General features: G+C 36.4%; 1 protein-coding gene across 6 annotated transcripts in view; it reads left to right on the top strand.

Annotated features, from left to right (window-relative positions):
• Positions 1-18,823, top strand: part of LOC103181251 (DNA-binding protein SATB1) — a 74,643-nt gene extending 55,820 nt beyond the window's left edge. For all 6 annotated transcript variants that reach the window (XM_007897581.2, XM_007897578.2, XM_007897579.2 and 3 more), the window contains 2 exons: positions 15,544-15,747; positions 16,983-18,823. In XM_007897581.2, the coding sequence (XP_007895772.1) occupies positions 15,544-15,747; positions 16,983-17,441 (663 nt within the window). In that variant the 3' untranslated portion in view covers positions 17,442-18,823. The remainder of the gene's footprint in view (positions 1-15,543; positions 15,748-16,982) is intronic.
• Positions 18,824-19,049: the final 226 nt, after the last annotated feature.

Raw genomic sequence — 19,049 nt, 5'->3', positions numbered from 1 at the left:
TTTAATTTAATGCAGGAAAGACAACAGATAATAAGGTTAAATGAGCCGCTCAGCTGGCTCTGGCTTGCTCCACATCCCCCGACCCACCCATCCCACCATTGGCGGGAGAGCCTTGAGTCACTCTGCCCCCACCTCTGAAATTCCATCCCTCAATCACTCTGCCTCGCTCCCTCCTTAGCCTCCTTCAATCCCACCTCAAGACTCTCCTCTTTGACTGTGCCATCGGCGACCCCCCTTCCCGACCTCAGCTCGGGTCCAAAATGCTGTACACTGTTCAGCGCCTTGGGACATCCTCCCGACGTGAAAGGCACTATACAAATGTAATGTTGTTGTTGTAAATGGTTTACTTGTATGTGAACTATTTTCTTAAAAATTTGCATGAGCTGTGTGCAAAAACTGAGCAGCTGAAAAACCAAAGGAGAATACACCCAAATTTGAACTGATAAGAGATGGACTATAAATAGGATTAGTAGATGACTTTGCATTATAGTTTGTCAAAACGGTTTGTCTCTGTTGTGGAGAGCGAGAGAATTTGAACAGTTCCTTGTCTGTTTTTTGTCTCAGGATCTTCGCTACAAGAAAAGTGATGATGTATTTAAATTGACGCATTTCAGCACAAATTGTATCATCACATCAAATGTTTGGCAGACTAGCAAAATATACATTATTTGATTAGACTATGTCCTTCAACAGAAACAAAAGTGTAGTCTGAGCCAAGCTTAGACGTTCAATTATGACTGTCCCCTCTACTGGTAATAAATCTGCCTGTTGTCTGAAATTGGAGCCCATTGTAGTGCATTAAAATATAGGTGCCAGTCTGGCTCAGTCAGTAAAATTATTTAAATGGGGCTCTCCGAGTAAAAAGGTTGGTACCATGTCAGGACTTTAAGCTAGGCTGACACTCCGGTGAAGTGCTAGGGTAATGCTGCATTGTCAAAAGTGGTGTCTTCCAGATGAATTGTTAAACCAAAGTACTGTCCCTCTGTTTGGGTGAATGTTAAATATACCGTGGTGCTATTTGAAAAGAGAAGGGAGGTTTTCCCAGGGTCCCGGCCAACAATCCTTCAGATAAAATTAATCATTCACTTTGTGGCTGTTTGTGGGATATTGTTGTGAGCATTGGCTGATGTGTGCACCTGCAAGTACACAGTTAATAATGAGGCATTTCATTGTTAAAGATGGTATATCAAATGCAAGGATTACTATTGGTATAAACAGTAGCAAGGTGTACATTCTTTTAGCTTCCAAGTTTACAGATGAGAAAATAATGCATTTAAAATATAAATGTGTAAAGCTAAAGTGGGCTAACGTTTCCACAAAATGGACCACCAATCTGAATATCTTTGGCTGAATCTGCAAGCCAAACAACTTTGTAATTACTAATTGACCACTGGACACCCAGGCAAAGGGCACCATAGAGTGCAATTTATAGCTGTTATTGAAACATTCCAGTCCTCAGCAGTGAATTTCACTACTTCTCAACCAAATTGCTGGATAAATTACTTAATTGAGTGACAATGGCCTCTCAAGTGGAATAAAATCTGGTAGGACCTGTTTTACTCTTCATAAAGGTACAACGTGGTTATGTTAGCTGAGCATGAAATAGCATTGACGATGAATATAGAGAAGTCCCAGCACCAGGATGTCCATCCCATTTCAGGAGGAGGATATTCAGCTTCACTGGAGACAAAGTAAGGAAAGGGAGGCTATAAATAGGCAGCATTAGTAAAATATTTATACACTTTAAATTATCAAATTGAAATTTAGCTCTCCCAGCTGGTGGAATATATTTGAGTGACTTCTGTTTTTTAAAAAAACGCAAGAGAGAGGACCAGTTTTTAACCATCTAGTCAAACAGATGAACTGTAATAACAGGCCATAGGGATGAACAATATGAAATGATCGGCCTTTTTTAAAGTGAACAGACTGTGTAGTGGAGGTTAGATGTGTTTAGTGTATTCTAATAACTTGACTAAATACACACTTAATCACTTAAATGCTGTAGTAGTTAAAAGTGATATAATTTACAACAATATTTAGAGAATTAACTAATTGCATTTCTGAGCAAAACAAATAGATTAGAAGTACAGTGTGACCACTGAACCAGTTAACTCTAAATCCCACTAGTTGTCTGGTCAATATGCCACAGTTATTAACCAATTGTATTTATTTTGCTATCACTATCCAGAAGAAATATCTTTTCATAGCTGTGTCTAATGTATATATTTTGTACTGAACAATCTCTTTTTCCTAACCATCTATATATTTTATTATATTCATGAAACACTGTGATAATGAAATTGTGATTGTGGCATTTGTATTAATTCATTTGCAAAACCACAACATTATGGTGTAAATCATGTTGAATTACATAAATCTTGTTGCATGCATGCGACATTATTGCAGCAAGAGATTTGTAGCTCTTTTACATCTTCCTGCTTCTCCCAAAACTTCAGAGTTTGAGGCGTTACTTAGTCCACCAGTTGAGGGAACTGAGTTAACTTCAGCAGAGGTACAATCATTAATCTGGGGTGCTTTAGCGATCTTATAATTTCAACTGTGTATGATAATTCAGCTTCTTCACACTCCTTAAATTATTATATCCTCTCAGACATTTCCCTAAAAATATTGAAAAAAGCAGCAACAGAGGGTATTGAATGTCATTTCTGTGACTTGTCTAATTTTCTGAAGAGGGCCTAACAGTGAAATTCAAAGATATTTACATAAGAACAAAATTGCATTTTTATACCACTTCATCATTTCTCAAAGTGCATCACAAGTAACCATTATCAAATTTAGCAACTGTTCGTAGAGAAACATAGGCAGTCATTTGCACCAGCAAGAGCCTACAAACAGCCATGATCAATTTATTTTGAGACTTGAGAAACTTCCCCCATCTTTCGAATAGTGTCATACAATCTTTAATGTTTGCCTGATGAACAGGCAAACCACATCTTACTTTTAAAACCTCCTCCAAGCGTATGGCACCTTTAATAGCGTGATAACAATGGGTGTCAACCTCGCTCAATTTTCGGACTCAGAGGTGAGAATGTTACCACTGCACCAGACTGACACACAGAACAGATACAGACACTACACTTTAGAATAATAATAATAATCCTTGCATTTGATAAAGCGCTTTAAATCCTTTGAAGCACTTTGAGCGGCATGAAAGGCACTGTATCAAATGCAGAGATTTGTATTATTCCCCCATTACTCAGTGTCACCCTTTGACTCCATTTGGGGAATCTTCTGTTTATAATATTTACTGCACAAATATACTTGCCACATTAGAGTAATGTTCAAGGTTGTTCAAATATTGATTCTGAACAGTATAAGAACAATTTCCCAATCTTCAAATGCATTTAAGTTTTGAACTACATGCAGTTTTAAAACGAGTTATGCTGAGATATCATTTTAAGTTAAACCAATAATACATAAAGATCTGTTTCAAATCAACATCAACAAAACGTTAGACAATCATTCATATGTAATTTGTCTAATTTAGAAAACAGTTTCAAAATATATTGTATATTTAATTGTTCTGGATTGAGGAGAACATGTTTGATCAACTTTATTTGTAGAGCAAATATTAAGTCTGATTGCTAGTATCACACATTGCAGTATATTTTGTAGATAGCCCTGTTAATCAATATACTCATGTGAAATGAAGTCTTTTTTTCAGCTACCAATTACACTTGCTGTGCATGTTATTACTGAATGAGGTATCTGAGAAAGAGTCAATCTTCAAATGCATTTAAATTGTTCGGATAGTTGCAAGGTGAAAATCATTTTCTCAATTTAAAAATATTACCTCCCCTAAATGTTTTATAGAACAGTGAATGGAAATGCAAATATCTGCAGGGTAATATTTGGATGTTTTGCTTATTTGTTCATTTCCAGATACAAATTTAAACAGGGAAATTAAACACTCCCTTTAAGACGACCTCTAATCTTAGGGGACAATGTTCCCCCAATACAATGAAATCTCTCCCAGCCCAGGTGGCAATAAGAACCTTGTTTGAGATCTGTACTACAGGGTTTATTTTCTTTCATCGATGTCAGTCGAATTACTGTTCCAAAACATAGAAAAAAAATTAAATTCAATGTTAATTTGCCTTGCTCCCATGATTTATTACGTCAGTCAGTCAGGCTTCTTCCCTCTGTTAGCAGCTCACTAAGTATAAAGAGGTATGAGTTTTAGCACTATAGTAACTTCTTCAGTCTTTTGGAGTGTGAGGTCCCACGGTCTTTTTTTAGTTTATGATCCTTCCTTACTTCAAGTCTGTCATTTAGTTTATTTCTCTGACAATCGTCACAGTTTACCTCCTTTGGCAAGAAACTTTGTAGGAGGTACGTGAAACCTGATTCTTATTACACAGTATGTGGGTTTTATATAAATCCATGATTTTGTATCATCCATAGTTCCTCACTTTGAAAATCTTCACACACATTGGTCTAAAATTCTGTGCACAAATTAAACATTCTAACTTTGATAGTTTTGATGGTCTTGTGTTTGACATTTGGAATTTGTCAGTGCTGAGATGCATTTCATGGCTGTTTGTATGACATTGCTGTGCGCAATGTGTTGTCTTGTATGCCTAGGATTACATAGTCTCCATTTCACAGTAAATTCTGTGAAGTGCTTTGAGATGTCCTTCCTATGTGACTGCAAACATTATTATTATATTATGTAAGACCATACACAAGGTTTTTGCCTGAAACCTTTTTTGGAGTTTAATTTATTTCAAGAGATCACAGTACTGAAATATTGTATATCATGACGTACTTTCTATTTTGTTGATGTTTGTAGAGGCTTCACTTTTATATTGAAGGAAACAAAAAAATTCCCAGTAAGCGCAAATATTTGTTTGGCTCAAAGACACTGGTTAAGCCAAGCAACCATTACTAAGCAACATATGGCTACAATGTAACTACAATATACTGTAGTATTTATTCCTTAACTAACCAGTAACAACCAAGCAAGTACATACTATGATCATTTCACAGACTACTAAATAAAAGGTTGCCTACGACTTTATCTGTAAGATAACTTTATGAAGTAGTCTGTGCATGTTTTTATAAGTATTACTAAAACCAATTGTAGCTCCTATCTCCACTATTTTTCTGTTTTGATGTAATACATTCTTATGTGGGGATGATTTTACTCATTTTGAAAGTAGTTCATTTTCTACATGCAGAATGAGTTCCCTCCAACTCCCTCTGTTTTCTCTCTCCATTTTTTATTGTAGAGATGTCTCACCTCACCTAAAGAATATCAGTTAGAGATTCCATAGTAACAATAATATCACTCAGTAAACAAATAATTTTGTCCGGCAAACTGAAACAACTTGAGCATTCGTTTCTAATCTTCAAAATCAATTTATGTGGCAACCATTTCAGTTCTGAATCTCGTGATTTGATTCCAGATGTTTTTCATACAGTTGGTGACTTGGTTCCCAGCAGCTCTACATCCAAAATGTGAAAGGCAAATGTGAAATTGTTTACTTCAGACAGCAGAATGCAGACATACTGAACGCCTTGTTGGAGCCTAGCTCCTGGGTGGTGTTCTATGCTTCCAATGTTTTCCACACTCTCCAAGCAATATTCCTACTGACAATCATTGCTATTATTGTCTTTGTCTTGGCTTAACTCCTTTTGGCTTAACACAATCTTTTCAGACGCATCATTAAAAGGAAACCTCATTCTGGAGAAGTAATCTAGAAACAACACAGGGAGAAATTATTATTTTGAAAAACGATAATAGAATCTAAAATGTGATATTTACAAACTATTATGTTGCAATGTCTGCTTTGAGGTTCATTGTTTTGAGATTCTGACAAATGCTGACATATTAACCCCAAAGTTGGCAAAGGCAAAAAAAGGTCATCATTTTAATCAAAACCTCCGCTTGGACTTTTTGGACCTTTTATTAGACAAAAATAAATGTCAGTTGACTTCAGGTTTGCGAGTAAGTGTTTGGCTATTGGGCTTTTTTTGGTTATGAAAAGGTCCAAAATGTTCAACAAAAGAAAATAATCTAAGCTGCATAGCTGAACGAAAATACATAACAAGCTTCATGAAACCACGAAGTCACATCACCTCTATTTTATGATGAAGAAAAATAAATGGAAATGTGTGAATGTCACTGAAAGGAACTTTATATTCCTAGGCTGCAGTTTTCTGAAGCAGTTTATAACGAATTGATGATTCTACGGCATAGTTACTTTTTAATGGAATCAAACAGACAATCAAGTTTAACATTTAATTTGAAATCAGCTGCAGTACAAACCAGTGTTGTACTGAAGCTGATGCATTGATTTCATTCCTCAGACCATCCTGCAGAATTGGAAGAAGGTTCTTTCTGGGGCTTTGAATCAACAAAATAGAAATAAATAATAACGGAAGGCAGGAGCATGATTATTTAAGTGAATTTTGGCTTTATTATTCAGTAAACCTAGTCTTAAGGCACTATTTTACACCCACAGTTGATGAAAATGTGTTGTTTGAAATGGATTAATGACTTTAGTTCTTGAGAATTTATCAGACACTGTTATGTTATTGCTAATTGCAATTGGGATATGTAGTTTTAATATTGTTTGCTTAATAAAAACAATTCGATAAAGAGATAGAGGATTATGGGAGGGTCCCACTAGGAGGTTTATCTTGTGTTAGAAAAGAATACAGTTTTCAGTTTGTCAGAGCAAATTAAGTCAATGTTTAGTAATAAGGATAGGAATAGTAACCATCCAAGTTAAATTTGTTCTCAACTGCCACAATTCTGTCTCCAATCTTAACAGCCTCACTAACATTGCAATTACTAGAGATGATAATTTTCTGTTCCATATTCACATCTGTCAAAAAAAACTTCAAAGGTCATAAAATTGTTATTAAGATTGGGTAGTTGATACACACAACCAAACAAAACCACACCAAGATGATTCGTGGTAACGATTCATTACATTTTTTAAAAAAGCCTGTGTGAATAAGCTTCTTTAATATAGAGGCTGTCACTGTGAAGTGCATATAAAATCCAACGACAAAATAATCTAGCATTATACCAATTCAAACCTAGGCTCTAAGCAGGAATGAGTTACGGCAAAAGGTATGAATGCACCTTATTGTGAATTATGTCAACAAAATTATACTTACATTTCTTTTGAATGACCGTTTGGTTAATTTCTGCTTCGAAATTAACACTTGCAGTACTTAATACCCCTCCCTAAACACACACACATACTCTTCTACTAATATTTTTCTTGTCACTACCAATAGATTCAATTAATTTCACTGATAGCAGTTCACAACTATTAGTCTATTTTCAAAATCAAGTAATATTCCACAATATTATTTCTGTGCATTTTGGAATGCGCCACCTTTGGGAGATGAGGCATAAGGGAACTCACAGCAATCTGACCTCGTAATGGTTTGTACTTCATAGAATGATTATCTCTTTGGTTGACAAACATAAATTATGTTTTCAGAATTTTCTTTTCAAGATATGTATGTATATACATGTAATAAACCTGGATTGTCTTTTAACATTGTGAATTGCACTTCGATGTTTATTAAGTCCTACATTGGGACCTGAGACCATAGTTTAGACTGACACTCCAGTAAAGTGCTGAGAGAACTCTGCATTATTAAAGGTGCAGCCCTTTCAGTGAGATGTTAAATCAAGCTCCCATCTGCCTGTTCAGGTGAACATTAAAGATTCCCACTATTTGAAAAGTGAACAGTTTCTCCCAGCCAACAATTCTCCAAATAAAATTGGCCATTCACTTCAAGTATAATTGTGGGATATTGCTCTGTGTAAATTGGCTGTCACATTCACTTATAAATACTTAGTCATTACACTTCACAGGAGAAATCCCGTAAAATACTTTTGGGACATTCCAATGATGTGACAAGATGCTATATCAAATGCAAGGATTATTAATGTATCAATCCTATTTTAGAAATGGGAAAGTGATTTTCAAAACATTTTCAGCATTGCCAGGCTACTTGAGATAGTTTTCCACCCAAGTCACACATTGAGAAGTTGTGGAGGTCCTTCACACCTGAGCCCAATCTGTCCTCAGACAAATACATATACAAGTGTGCGTAAATCTCACCCCACTATTCTACCCTCCCTGCTTGGCTTTTGTCTATACGAAGCGCTCCAACGTGTTACTCAATGTGAAAAACACTATATAAATTCAAGTTGTTTAGATGGGATGCAGGAGGCAGAAATTTACCTATTGGAAAAAAGAAGTGGCAAATCACAAAGTTTCACGTGTATATTTGTTCTATGAATGGTTTACAATTTTGGGTAAATGGGTAGGCCTAGTGCGATAGAAGACGGTTTAGTCGATATCTCGTTATAAATAGAAACAGAGCTCTTCTAATGACCGGAAGGAATAAAGGCACAGCCAGAATAGGCCAGAAGGTTCTAGTTCAGATTTTGATCTGTGCCCAGTTAGCTGATCTCAACTAGGATAGCATTTGGAGCAATACAATTGGTCTCAGCGCTCCTGGGTTAGGAATTGGAAACCAAAGTTCACAATCCAGTGATCCGTATCCTGTAAGCCCTGCACTGGAAGGAGTTTGTGTCTGCAATGCTGTGGGGGGATATTGTCATATGTACCTTCCTTCAGATAGATGTTAATTCAAGTTATGTCTGCCAGTTCTCCCACGGAAATATTTGAAAAGACGAGTGACTTTCTCTTAATTATTTACTTCATTTGTGGAACTTTGCTATGTGTAAATTAGCTATTGCGTTCACTTACAAACACACAATCACTAAACTTTATAAGTTTTGTGAAGCACATGGTAAGGCAGTATATCAGTATATTATATAGCCTACTATCACTCACTGTCGAGGCTCACATGTGAATACAGGTTACTTGGGTGTGGTATCCAAACTAGCACTTAAAAATTTATTTTTAAAAAGTGAGGCCATATGAGTTTTACCTGTTGATTTATGAAGTTTAGCCAATTTAAGTAACAATCCAGGTTTACTTCTGATTTTGTTATGCAAATGAATAACTGAGTTGATGTTTTTTGGCTTTGGTCTGCCTTTATTGAGGAGCTAAATTATGCTGCAGTAGAGGAGTGGGAAATAATTTGGAAAAAGAAATCGGGTAACGAGACCCAAGCAACTAAAATTATCTTTTTATGGCCAAATGTATGATTTATATAAATTCAAAATATTTGTGTCAGCTCTTTAATGCTTTGCTAAACAAAAAATTCACAGAATAACATTGCCAGGAGCCAGAGCAGTGTGACCCAAACAAGCTTAAATTAACAACTGGATGATGATGAATGTTAATGGAGGGCAAGGCCGGGGCAACTCACGCGTCACTTTTACTGAGGCATATAATTAGTACATAAACGTAAAGTCCTATATGTCAAAAATAAGAATGAAGCCTGCCAATACCTGTATTAGGATATGAAACAAGCTCTTTTTTAAGCTGCAGCAGCCTTTTCGTTCAAAATTATATTTTTATTTCCATGTAGGCCATTATGTGCTGAACTCTTACAAAAGGCTGATTTAGTTGCGAGCACTCTCACCTCTTGTGAGTTCAAGCCTCATGTAATAATCCCTTAAGTAAAATAAATCCATGACTGTTTGTGGGACACTGCTGTGCGCAATTGGCTCCTGTGTTTCGCCCCCAAAATACACAATTCACTTTACAGTATATTCTGTGAAGTGCTTTGAGACGTCTCAAAGACACGATAAGGCACAATATGAAATGTAAAGATTATTATTATTATACGTCAGGACTTTGAACTCACTGGCTGATATTCCAATGAGATGCTGGGGAAAGGCAGCATTGTTGGAGGTACCATCTTTTGGATGAGAAATTAAACCAATGACCCATCTGCCTGTTCAGGAGTTTTTTCTGATGTTCTGGCCAATATTCCACCAAGTTAAAAATGATCATTCATTTGTTTGTTGGGCATTGAGAGTGCACATTGGCATCCTGCATTCACCTCTCTAATCACTACACTTGACAGCAAATGCTGTGAAGAGCTTTGAGGGATATTCCTAACGTGGAAAATGTTGTATCGAATGCAAGAATTATTATTTTACCCACATCAGCAAAACAAAGTTTGTTTTCATTTTGGAAAAGTCTGCCCTGCAAATCTTCGTTCCATCCATCCTCTATGGAATGTACATGGCTAGCTAATGCTTGATTGATGTTGTTTAGGGGCCCACGATCCAAAATGCCATCTGATATTTGTTAGGTAAGGGTATCAAGGGATATGGGGCAAGTGCAGGTAATTTCATTTGAGGTACAGATCAGCCATGATCTTATAGAATGGAGGAACAGGCTTGAGTTGCTGAATGGCTTACTCCTGTTCCTATGTAACACCAGTAGGTGAGGAGAAAAAAACACATTCTGTTGGGACAGGTATCCGAGTTAAGGGAGGATCCTGGTGTGTGGCCTTTTTTTAAGAAAAAAATCCTAAAGTCATCATGCTTGGTGAGTCCCAAGCTACATGAGCTTACTCTCAAAATATAATGTACTGGGAATACAGCACAGTTACCATCAATTAAATGCTGCTCATCTTGTTGAACTAATGCTAAAATTCCAGCACAAATTGGGTTAAAATTGCACCAGTTGAATTCCGAGCCATGCTGCTAAAACTACCTCCAGGATGTGGTTTACAAATAGAATCAATACGATCAGCTGAGGTACAAGCCCATTCCAAAGAAAGTTAAACCTTGAAGAAGCATTTTAATGTAATTGTGAAATGGTCACGCAAGTTGCTTCACTGATAGAAATACAGTAAATAACAAATTAAGTAAATTTTATTTTGCTTTTTCTTTCCGTTCTGGTACAATTCTATTTCATCTACTACCAATGCCAAATCATTCTGCAACTAATAGCAAAGGAAATCTACAAATAAAGTCATATACTCTCACATTCCTAAAATATTCTGTTATAAAACATAAGTCATGATCTGGGCCAATAGAAAAGTGCAGATATATTTGCCCAAAATTGCAGGGAAATCTTGCAGAAAATGTTGAGGCATTAATTGGTGCTATTGAGGAACATTTTACTGCCAACCTACATTTTTTCACTTCATTGATAAAAAATAAACATGAGGAAATAGCATATATTAGATTGTTGCAAAAAAAAAATTGCTTCTTTAACAAAAAACTGGGTGGCCTTATTTTTGGGGGGATGGGGAGGGGGGACCAGCGAGGTTACAGGAGCTCTCAGTACCCAGCACCACACAGACCCAGAGAGAGACACCCACAAACACACAGAGGACAGGGAGACACAGATATACTCACACAGACACTCACAAATAGAGAGAGAGACACACACAGGCACTCACAAATGCATATAGAGACACACACATGTGATCATACACTCTCACACACTCTCTCACACACACATAGACAATCACAACAGCGAGGCCTCTGAGTGAAGCCTATTTGCCGCATCGCGCATGCACTTTCAGAGTCACCTCACCCACAGTGACGTCAGTTAAATAGCCAGGAAGCCCACAGGCCAGAAACTACATTGATAGCGGGTTTGTAGCGGGTGAGGGTGTTTGTGATGGTTTCCATGGAAAGGTGCTGGCCCAGGCCACAGTGTAATCAGTTCTTATCGTAGGTTGATCATGACGAGTCAAATGAATTGCCTTGCCACTCACCAAAACCAGTGGATCTTATTTAATGTGAGATGAGAAGCATTGATTATGGTGCGCTGGGCAAAACTTGCTTCGGTGTTTCTTGTAAACTTGTTTTTTTGGTTATCGCACATAAAACCATCATCATGCTTAAGGATATCCAAACCAGACTGAGAATTCCACTTATACATTCCATCTAAGTCTGGAAATTTCTCTGTGTTTGGAATGTAATGTATGCTCTCTCTCCCTGGAGGGATGCGCCCTGCTTACCTAACTCCAGGAAGTATTTCAAGCAGGTTAGCAACTCTTCAGAGTCCCCAGAGTGTCCTTTTGGGGGTACTGTAGAGTTTAACCAACAAAAAACGCTTGCCATTGAGAGCACTTTCTGGCAAGCTTCCTGTTGCTTGTCTGGCTATGATCATTCTACCTAGTAGGGTTTTTGCTTGCAGGGTAAACAGAAGCTAATTAGGAATAAACCCTGTTCCCAAAAATGGTTTGACAATTCTGTGTAAGCATTTTTTTATATTAATATTTATGGCATCCTATGGCGCTTTAAAACTAAAAGGCCACAATTTTCCACGGAATTTCCAGACCAAAGGGCTAATCTTAAATAAAGTTTGGTATTGAATAATGTACTTATCATTAACATATGCCATTACTTTGATGTGTAATGAATTTTGTTGTTTGTGTAGGCAAATGAAATAACCAATCTTGGCTAACATCCCACAAACAACAATGAGATAAGTAGCCAATTAATTTAAAGTTTTGCAAGCTAATTTTGGATGATGGAGGAATAATGGGCAGAACACACCCTATTTGCATTTAAATTTACAGTGAAATAAAAGGAAATTACAAAAATCAGGAGAGGGAGAACAAGAAAGAAATGATGTGGGAAAAATGGGCAACATAGAGGTAGGGAGATTGGGTCTGGAGTGTCGACGAATACGTACATATACAGAGGTTTAGTGACTTAAATCAGGCATTGTTTAGCCATAACTTCTGAGCGGTTTTATGCACTCTGGCTCAAAATTGAACGAGACTCGCAACTGTAATCTCTCTCCATCCATCACATGCTGTCTCAGAGCTGAATTGGCAATCGTTTTTTTTTTAAATTTCTCTCACTCACATTTGAGTTTTGTGAAATAAAATATCACCAAGATTGGACACATCTTATTCAAGTAGATCATTAGCATCAGCCACTTAGGGAGTTATCAACAAGGATTTAATCACAACCCAATTGGATCTCATTGATGCTAATGCCAATCAGATTACTGTAGTTAGTTCAGGTGTTTTGTATTTGCACTTGTAGAGCAGATAATTGGAAAATTTGACCTCCTTTTGCCTCTTTAAATAAAGCTAAAACTGTGATTCAAATTTAGTAAGGTCTATTTAAATTTTTACCTGAGACAAAAATGTGGGTATGCTCCAGGGATCATTTGGTTCAGAACCAATATATTGTGATGGAAAGTCTGATCACATATATTGTGAGGTTTAGAAAATGTTTTGCAGAAGATGTGCACTAGTTAATAGAGAAGAACATTTTAAAGCTTGTTTTCCCCTTTATTTCATAATCTTAATTTTGCACTTTTTAGAAGCTGATCTAGCGATATCTAAAGTTTTGATCTAATGTCAAGAAATGCAGTTAATCCAGAGCTAACTTCTGTGTCCAGCTGTGAACACTGATTTAATGCAGTAGTTATACACTTGGTTAAACAGTGTGGTATGTATTAACATGCTTAGTATCTCTCAGTATTGCACATTCATCCTGAAGGGGTTGTTCTTTACTTATATGCATTTCCACAAGGATCATGGATATGTGAAGCAACAAAGTGGCTGAACTACTGCTGTTATTAACAGTCACTTATGTATGCGAAAATCAAATACTGACTCTGCCTTCTTATTAAAAGATGCCTGAAAATTTGCTTAGGTGCCTCTAAAATGAGGTTTCCAATTGTACTATTTGCTACTTACTGATGGAAAACATTCATTGATGCTGACATAATGGACTAGGTTATCGTATCTTGTACACTCTATGATGTAGATGACATTTAAATGCAGCTAAAAAGTAGCTTTATGATACCTTCATTGTATTCCTCTAATGTAAAAAGCAACATTGAACACACACAGGTGATATTGCTTGTAATTAAGTACACCGACTCTGACAATGTATGCTTACAATAGGACTTCCCTAATCTAAGTGCACACTGTCAAAGTCACCACATATAATGGCAGGTAGAATATCACAACTATTGGGCGTCTTAAGAAGCATTTTTGTGGCATAGTTTCTGCATGACTAACAGAAAAAGTACCTACTATGTAAATAGACTCCTTGCTAGGGAATGCCCTATATATGACGTAGAATCACGAGACTGACTTTGATAAGCAAATCAATGACATTTTTTGGGTTGGGTTGGTTGGATGGACCAGTGGTCTACCATTGCCTGTAACTGTTTCTGTGTTACCATCTAACTAATTACATTTGTGAAAATCCTAATTTAACAACAATTATTTAAGTACTGTTTCCACAATTACTTTAACAATAACTTTCTCAGCTGGTAGTACGAGCACTTTGGAAACTGACTGACCAAAAATGATTTAACAAAGATTTTCTCTACAGTTCAGCATTGGCCATTGAAATTTAATCAACACAGTTCACATTTTAGAAACAAATATACATTTTATGACATTTAATCATAATGGTTTAATTCCCTATAAATATTTTTTAGAAAAAAGTACGTGAAAGAGGTCCAAAAAGATAGGTTTACAATTAGAAAAATTAGCAGTATTTGGGAGTAAAATACTACCAAAGTTCATTCTTGCCTTCCAAATATAGAAGCAATTTCCTTATAGAGAATTCTTTACTTCTCTCATCTAACTTAATGAACATCTCTACAAATGTAATTTTGTGTTTTGTATTTTAAATACATAGGAAGACCAAAGCAATCTTGCGTGGATTGCTAGGAAGTTACATCCCTTGAAACAAAGCAAAGCACAAGGGTGTTTCATCTGCCAGCTGCTTGCTACACATAATTTTGTTTCCTGTGTCTTTTGAAAGTTAATAAAATCCAAATGAGAGTCAGAAAATTGTTAATAGTTTCATTGTGTACATTTCTACATTTATGCATGAAGCTTAAGAATCTGAACCACATCGTTTCAGTAGACTCACAATAACTCTACGCCCTCAAATGCAAATATGGGTGAACACATTTCCTAATATTTAAAACTTGGATTTAACTAAAGAGACTGTTTGCTAGATGCTGGTTATTCTACGTCTCTGAACATTTAGGCCAGTCAACTTCATCAGACCCAATTATCATGAATAAGGATAGGATGGAGGGTTATTATAAAATATGCAGGAATATTTGATTGAATGAATGTGGTGTGAAGCAGTAATGGCACACATGCAAGCTATTGGACAGTGGCAACTTGCCAAGAAATGTCATTCATTAAGGGTTTACAATGCACAATTAAATTCAGATCTATATTCTGGAGCTTTGATTGATTGATCTTTGGGAAGTGGCAAAGAGAAACTTGCAGAACCTACGTTCAGCAGGTTAAGTGGTTTAAACGGGTTTCGTCAAAGCACAGATTGTCGAATGTCTATGAAGTGATGGGCTAAATGGCTGCTCTACCTTCCACAGTTTCCTATGTTCTTGTAGTAATTGTATGCACCTTAGATTTCTAACATTACACTACAAATGTATTGGATAATTTGCCTTCACTATAAATGTTTTGATAAGTTTTTATCAGATGAGATGACCAATTATGATGGTACCATATTTTATAAGCAATGTGATTAAACACTGTTTTGTTAAATAGCACTGTGGATGGAACAATCTGCAAGTTTCTCACTAGCACTTCCCAAAGGTCAATCAATCAAACTATTTTTGTTTTATTCACATTCTTGTCATCAAGGGATGGCTGTGTGAGCTTTTGCGCTGGAAGGAAGACCCATCACCAGAGAATCGGACGCTTTGGGAAAATTTGTCATTGATTCGAAGGTTCCTGAACTTTTCTCAGGCTGAAAGAGATGCCATTTATGAACAAGAGAGCAACTTAATCCATCACCATGGAGACAGACCAACCCACATTATCCATGTTCCAACAGAACCAATACAGGTGAATTTACCTTGAATAACTACTATTTATACATATGCGAATTAAGAACTCTCTCTGAAAAGAGGAAGTTATTTTGTAGTTTCTTCTAATAATTGGAAACTACATAGTGAATTGATACTGATATGTTACCAAGCAATTTAATATTGAAACACATTAATAGTTATTGTTATTATTATAATTTGTATTATTTTTACTAAAGATAGAATTATATAGATGTGTTAAAGATAATAGAAACTTGATAGGTTTTTGAAGGGTTTTGACAGAGTTACACAAAGTAATAAGGCATGAAAACAAGCCATTTGGCCTAACTTGTCCAGCCCCTAGCTCCCTCCATTTCATCTGGCCTACCCGCTCCCTCCATAAACTCTTGAATTTTATGTTATGTTTCTGGAAGGGAAACACAAAAATACTGCTTATGTGGCCTGCGGATGTTTCTCAAATAGGGCATCTGTCCCACAGCAGACTAAAGTTTGGACCACCCAATCCCTTCCCACCAATCCAATTCCACTCACCTCTTTCCCTTTTCCTTCTCCCTCATGTATGCATTAACTTTTCTCTTCACTACATTGATGCTGTTTGTTTCAACCACAGCTTCTGGCAGCGAGTTCCACATTATGACCAGCTTCTAAGTGAAAAATGTTCCTCCTAAACTCCCTATTAGATCTACTCCAAGCTATCTTATATTTGTGCCCTCTAGTTACAGCCAATGAGACAAATTATTTCCACAGATTGGTGAGTTGGTGACTATAGAGCATTACTAAAAGATAGTTACAAAATAAAAGCAGACGGGATTAGTAGGAATTTATTGCACTGAGTTGTTAGGATGTGGAATGCCCTGCCAGGAACAGTGGTAGAGGCAACAACCATACCAGATAGACCCATAGAAATCCATAGCCCAGAAGAAAGCCATTCAGCACATCGTGTCTGTGCCAGCAAGATAGATACCAAAAAGAAGTCATTTGTAGGGATATGGGGGAAAGACAAGTAAATGGGACTAAATGATTGCTGCTTCAAAGAGCTAGCACAAAGGCAAATGATCAAATGGCCTTCTTCTGTAATGTAAGGTGGTTCAATGGTTCTATTTTTCTTCTGCATTGCCCTAAGTGTGAATGAGGATGGGATTAAAATCATAAGGACAGTAGTTTTATAACGTAAAGATAGCAGATGGTTTATCAAAGGTTGCTTATAGAATGTTGTAAAGCCAGTACATTTATCAATTGCTCTCTTGCCTACAGCAACAGTCAGCAGCACCCCGGCTTGCACCTAAGCAGCCCACGGCATCACCAGCAGAATCAGAAGATGAGAGTCGCCAGAAGCCTAGATCTCGCACTAAAATATCTGTAGAAGCCCTGGGGATCTTGCAGAGCTTTATACAAGATGTGGGCCTGTACCCAGATGAAGAAGCAATTCAGACTCTGTCTGCTCAACTTGACCTACCCAGGTTTACCATCATCAAATTTTTTCAAAACCAGCGTTACCATCTAAACCATCATGACAAACTGAAGGACCATGCTGGTTTGGAGGTAGATGTGGCAGAGTATAACAAAGAAGAGTTACTGAAGGACTTGGAGGACTCAGAGGAAAGTGAGGAAAACAAAAGTTCAAAGGAAATATTTTCAGTTAAAATAGAAGATACCTTGTCAGGAGAAGGGACAACAGAAAACATAGATTGTGATCAGGAGCCAAATGACTGACTCCTGATTTCACATTACAGTAGCTTATCATTTCTTTCCTCAACCTGTGCCACTAATGTAATTGTATGAAAAACTGTCTACTTTCCTGCATTATTCATCAGAAAGACCAATTTGTCTTTACAAACTTGCACAAAACAAACCCCGATAAACAATCCCAGTAAAAGACTGAACAATTTTCCTGTGGATAATGCAGACTGCACTAAGTTTTTCTTTTTTCATGCAGACACGCAACAACAACAACTTGCATTTATATAGCGCCCCTCATACAGGGTAGCGTCCCAGAGCAGCTACATATGAAGTATTTGGGATCGTCTTGAACATTTTTGTAATTGCTGTTTACGGATTAATGACAGCTTCTGTGCACAGTACCAGCAGAGGAAACTGGCACTGTTTGTTATTTGACTGTATTGGCTGTCAAACATAAAATTCAGGAGCCTTCCGCAAAGCATTACAGATTACCTGGTTCTGAATGGATCAAACACTCCAGTTTCAAATCGCCATTCATACCAGTGTGTTTTTTGCAATTTACAAAAAAAATCTGGCCTTTTAAAAATTTTTAAAAAATGTACAAGAGGATAGTTTGCGCTTAGCTATATATCATAAAGTTGCAAAAAAAATCCCTATTCACTGCAGAGTGCAGTGTTAATGGAAAATATGCCAATAATTGCCTTGTGTAATATGGCACTGCCATCATTCAATTATTCTGCAAAAGAGCAATCACTGTAACTGTCTTGTCATTACCTGATTTTAAAATGTGAAACACACCTTTTTTTAATTTTGTGTAGTCTAGATTATTTATTTTCAGAAAACTTGGCTTCATGATGTAATTAATTTTTTTGAAGTTTCTGTTACATGTAACATGCTTTTTCATACTGACCTTTTCTATTTATAAATGTATTTTGATGGGCAGTGATACAAAGTGTCTTAAAAGTTTCAATTGAAAAATTGTGCTTTAAAATTTGCCTAAACAAACTGCTGTATGTTATCAAAGCAATTTCATACCATGGGCTTCACTCTTAATGGTGTATGCAATTTTCTATATTAATGTTAAATCATCATGCAAACAACCATAGGTCAATAAAAATAGAACATGTTAGATAACTTATAAAATTCACACAAAAAATAGATGTTTTGCAATGTGTCTTCCTTCAGTTTACAATGGATTTGAAGCTTTTTCAGTATAAATTTCTGTATGAAGATTACAAGTGTATCTTTTTTTTATGAGTTATCTTGCTATGTGAAACTATGAGATCACAAATTATTTTGTTAAATCTGACCATGTTGGACCCTTTTTTAAAGCATATCACAATTTTTCTTTATGCAAAAATGTTCAGATATGGATGGTTATTAATTGTTAATTGCACAATTAAACTATCTTTGTATAATACAATATTGCTTGTCTGCCTCTATCTTCAATCTTGTTGAAATATATGTTTTGGGTACAGCTCGTCACATGTATAGTATGGTTCAACAACAAAATGTTGCATTTATAGAGCACCCTTCATGTGGAATAATGTCTTGGAGCACTTAAAAGCTCACTTCAGTTAATCAAATTCTATCCGGTCTAATATTCTTTATTTTCTGATGTACTTGATACACATTTTTTTT

The sequence above is a fragment of the Callorhinchus milii genome, unplaced genomic scaffold (assembly GCF_018977255.1).
Source record: "Callorhinchus milii isolate IMCB2004 unplaced genomic scaffold, IMCB_Cmil_1.0 Scaffold2, whole genome shotgun sequence".
Classification (NCBI taxonomy): domain Eukaryota; kingdom Metazoa; phylum Chordata; class Chondrichthyes; order Chimaeriformes; family Callorhinchidae; genus Callorhinchus; species Callorhinchus milii.
This window is presented reverse-complemented; position numbering and strand designations above follow the sequence as displayed.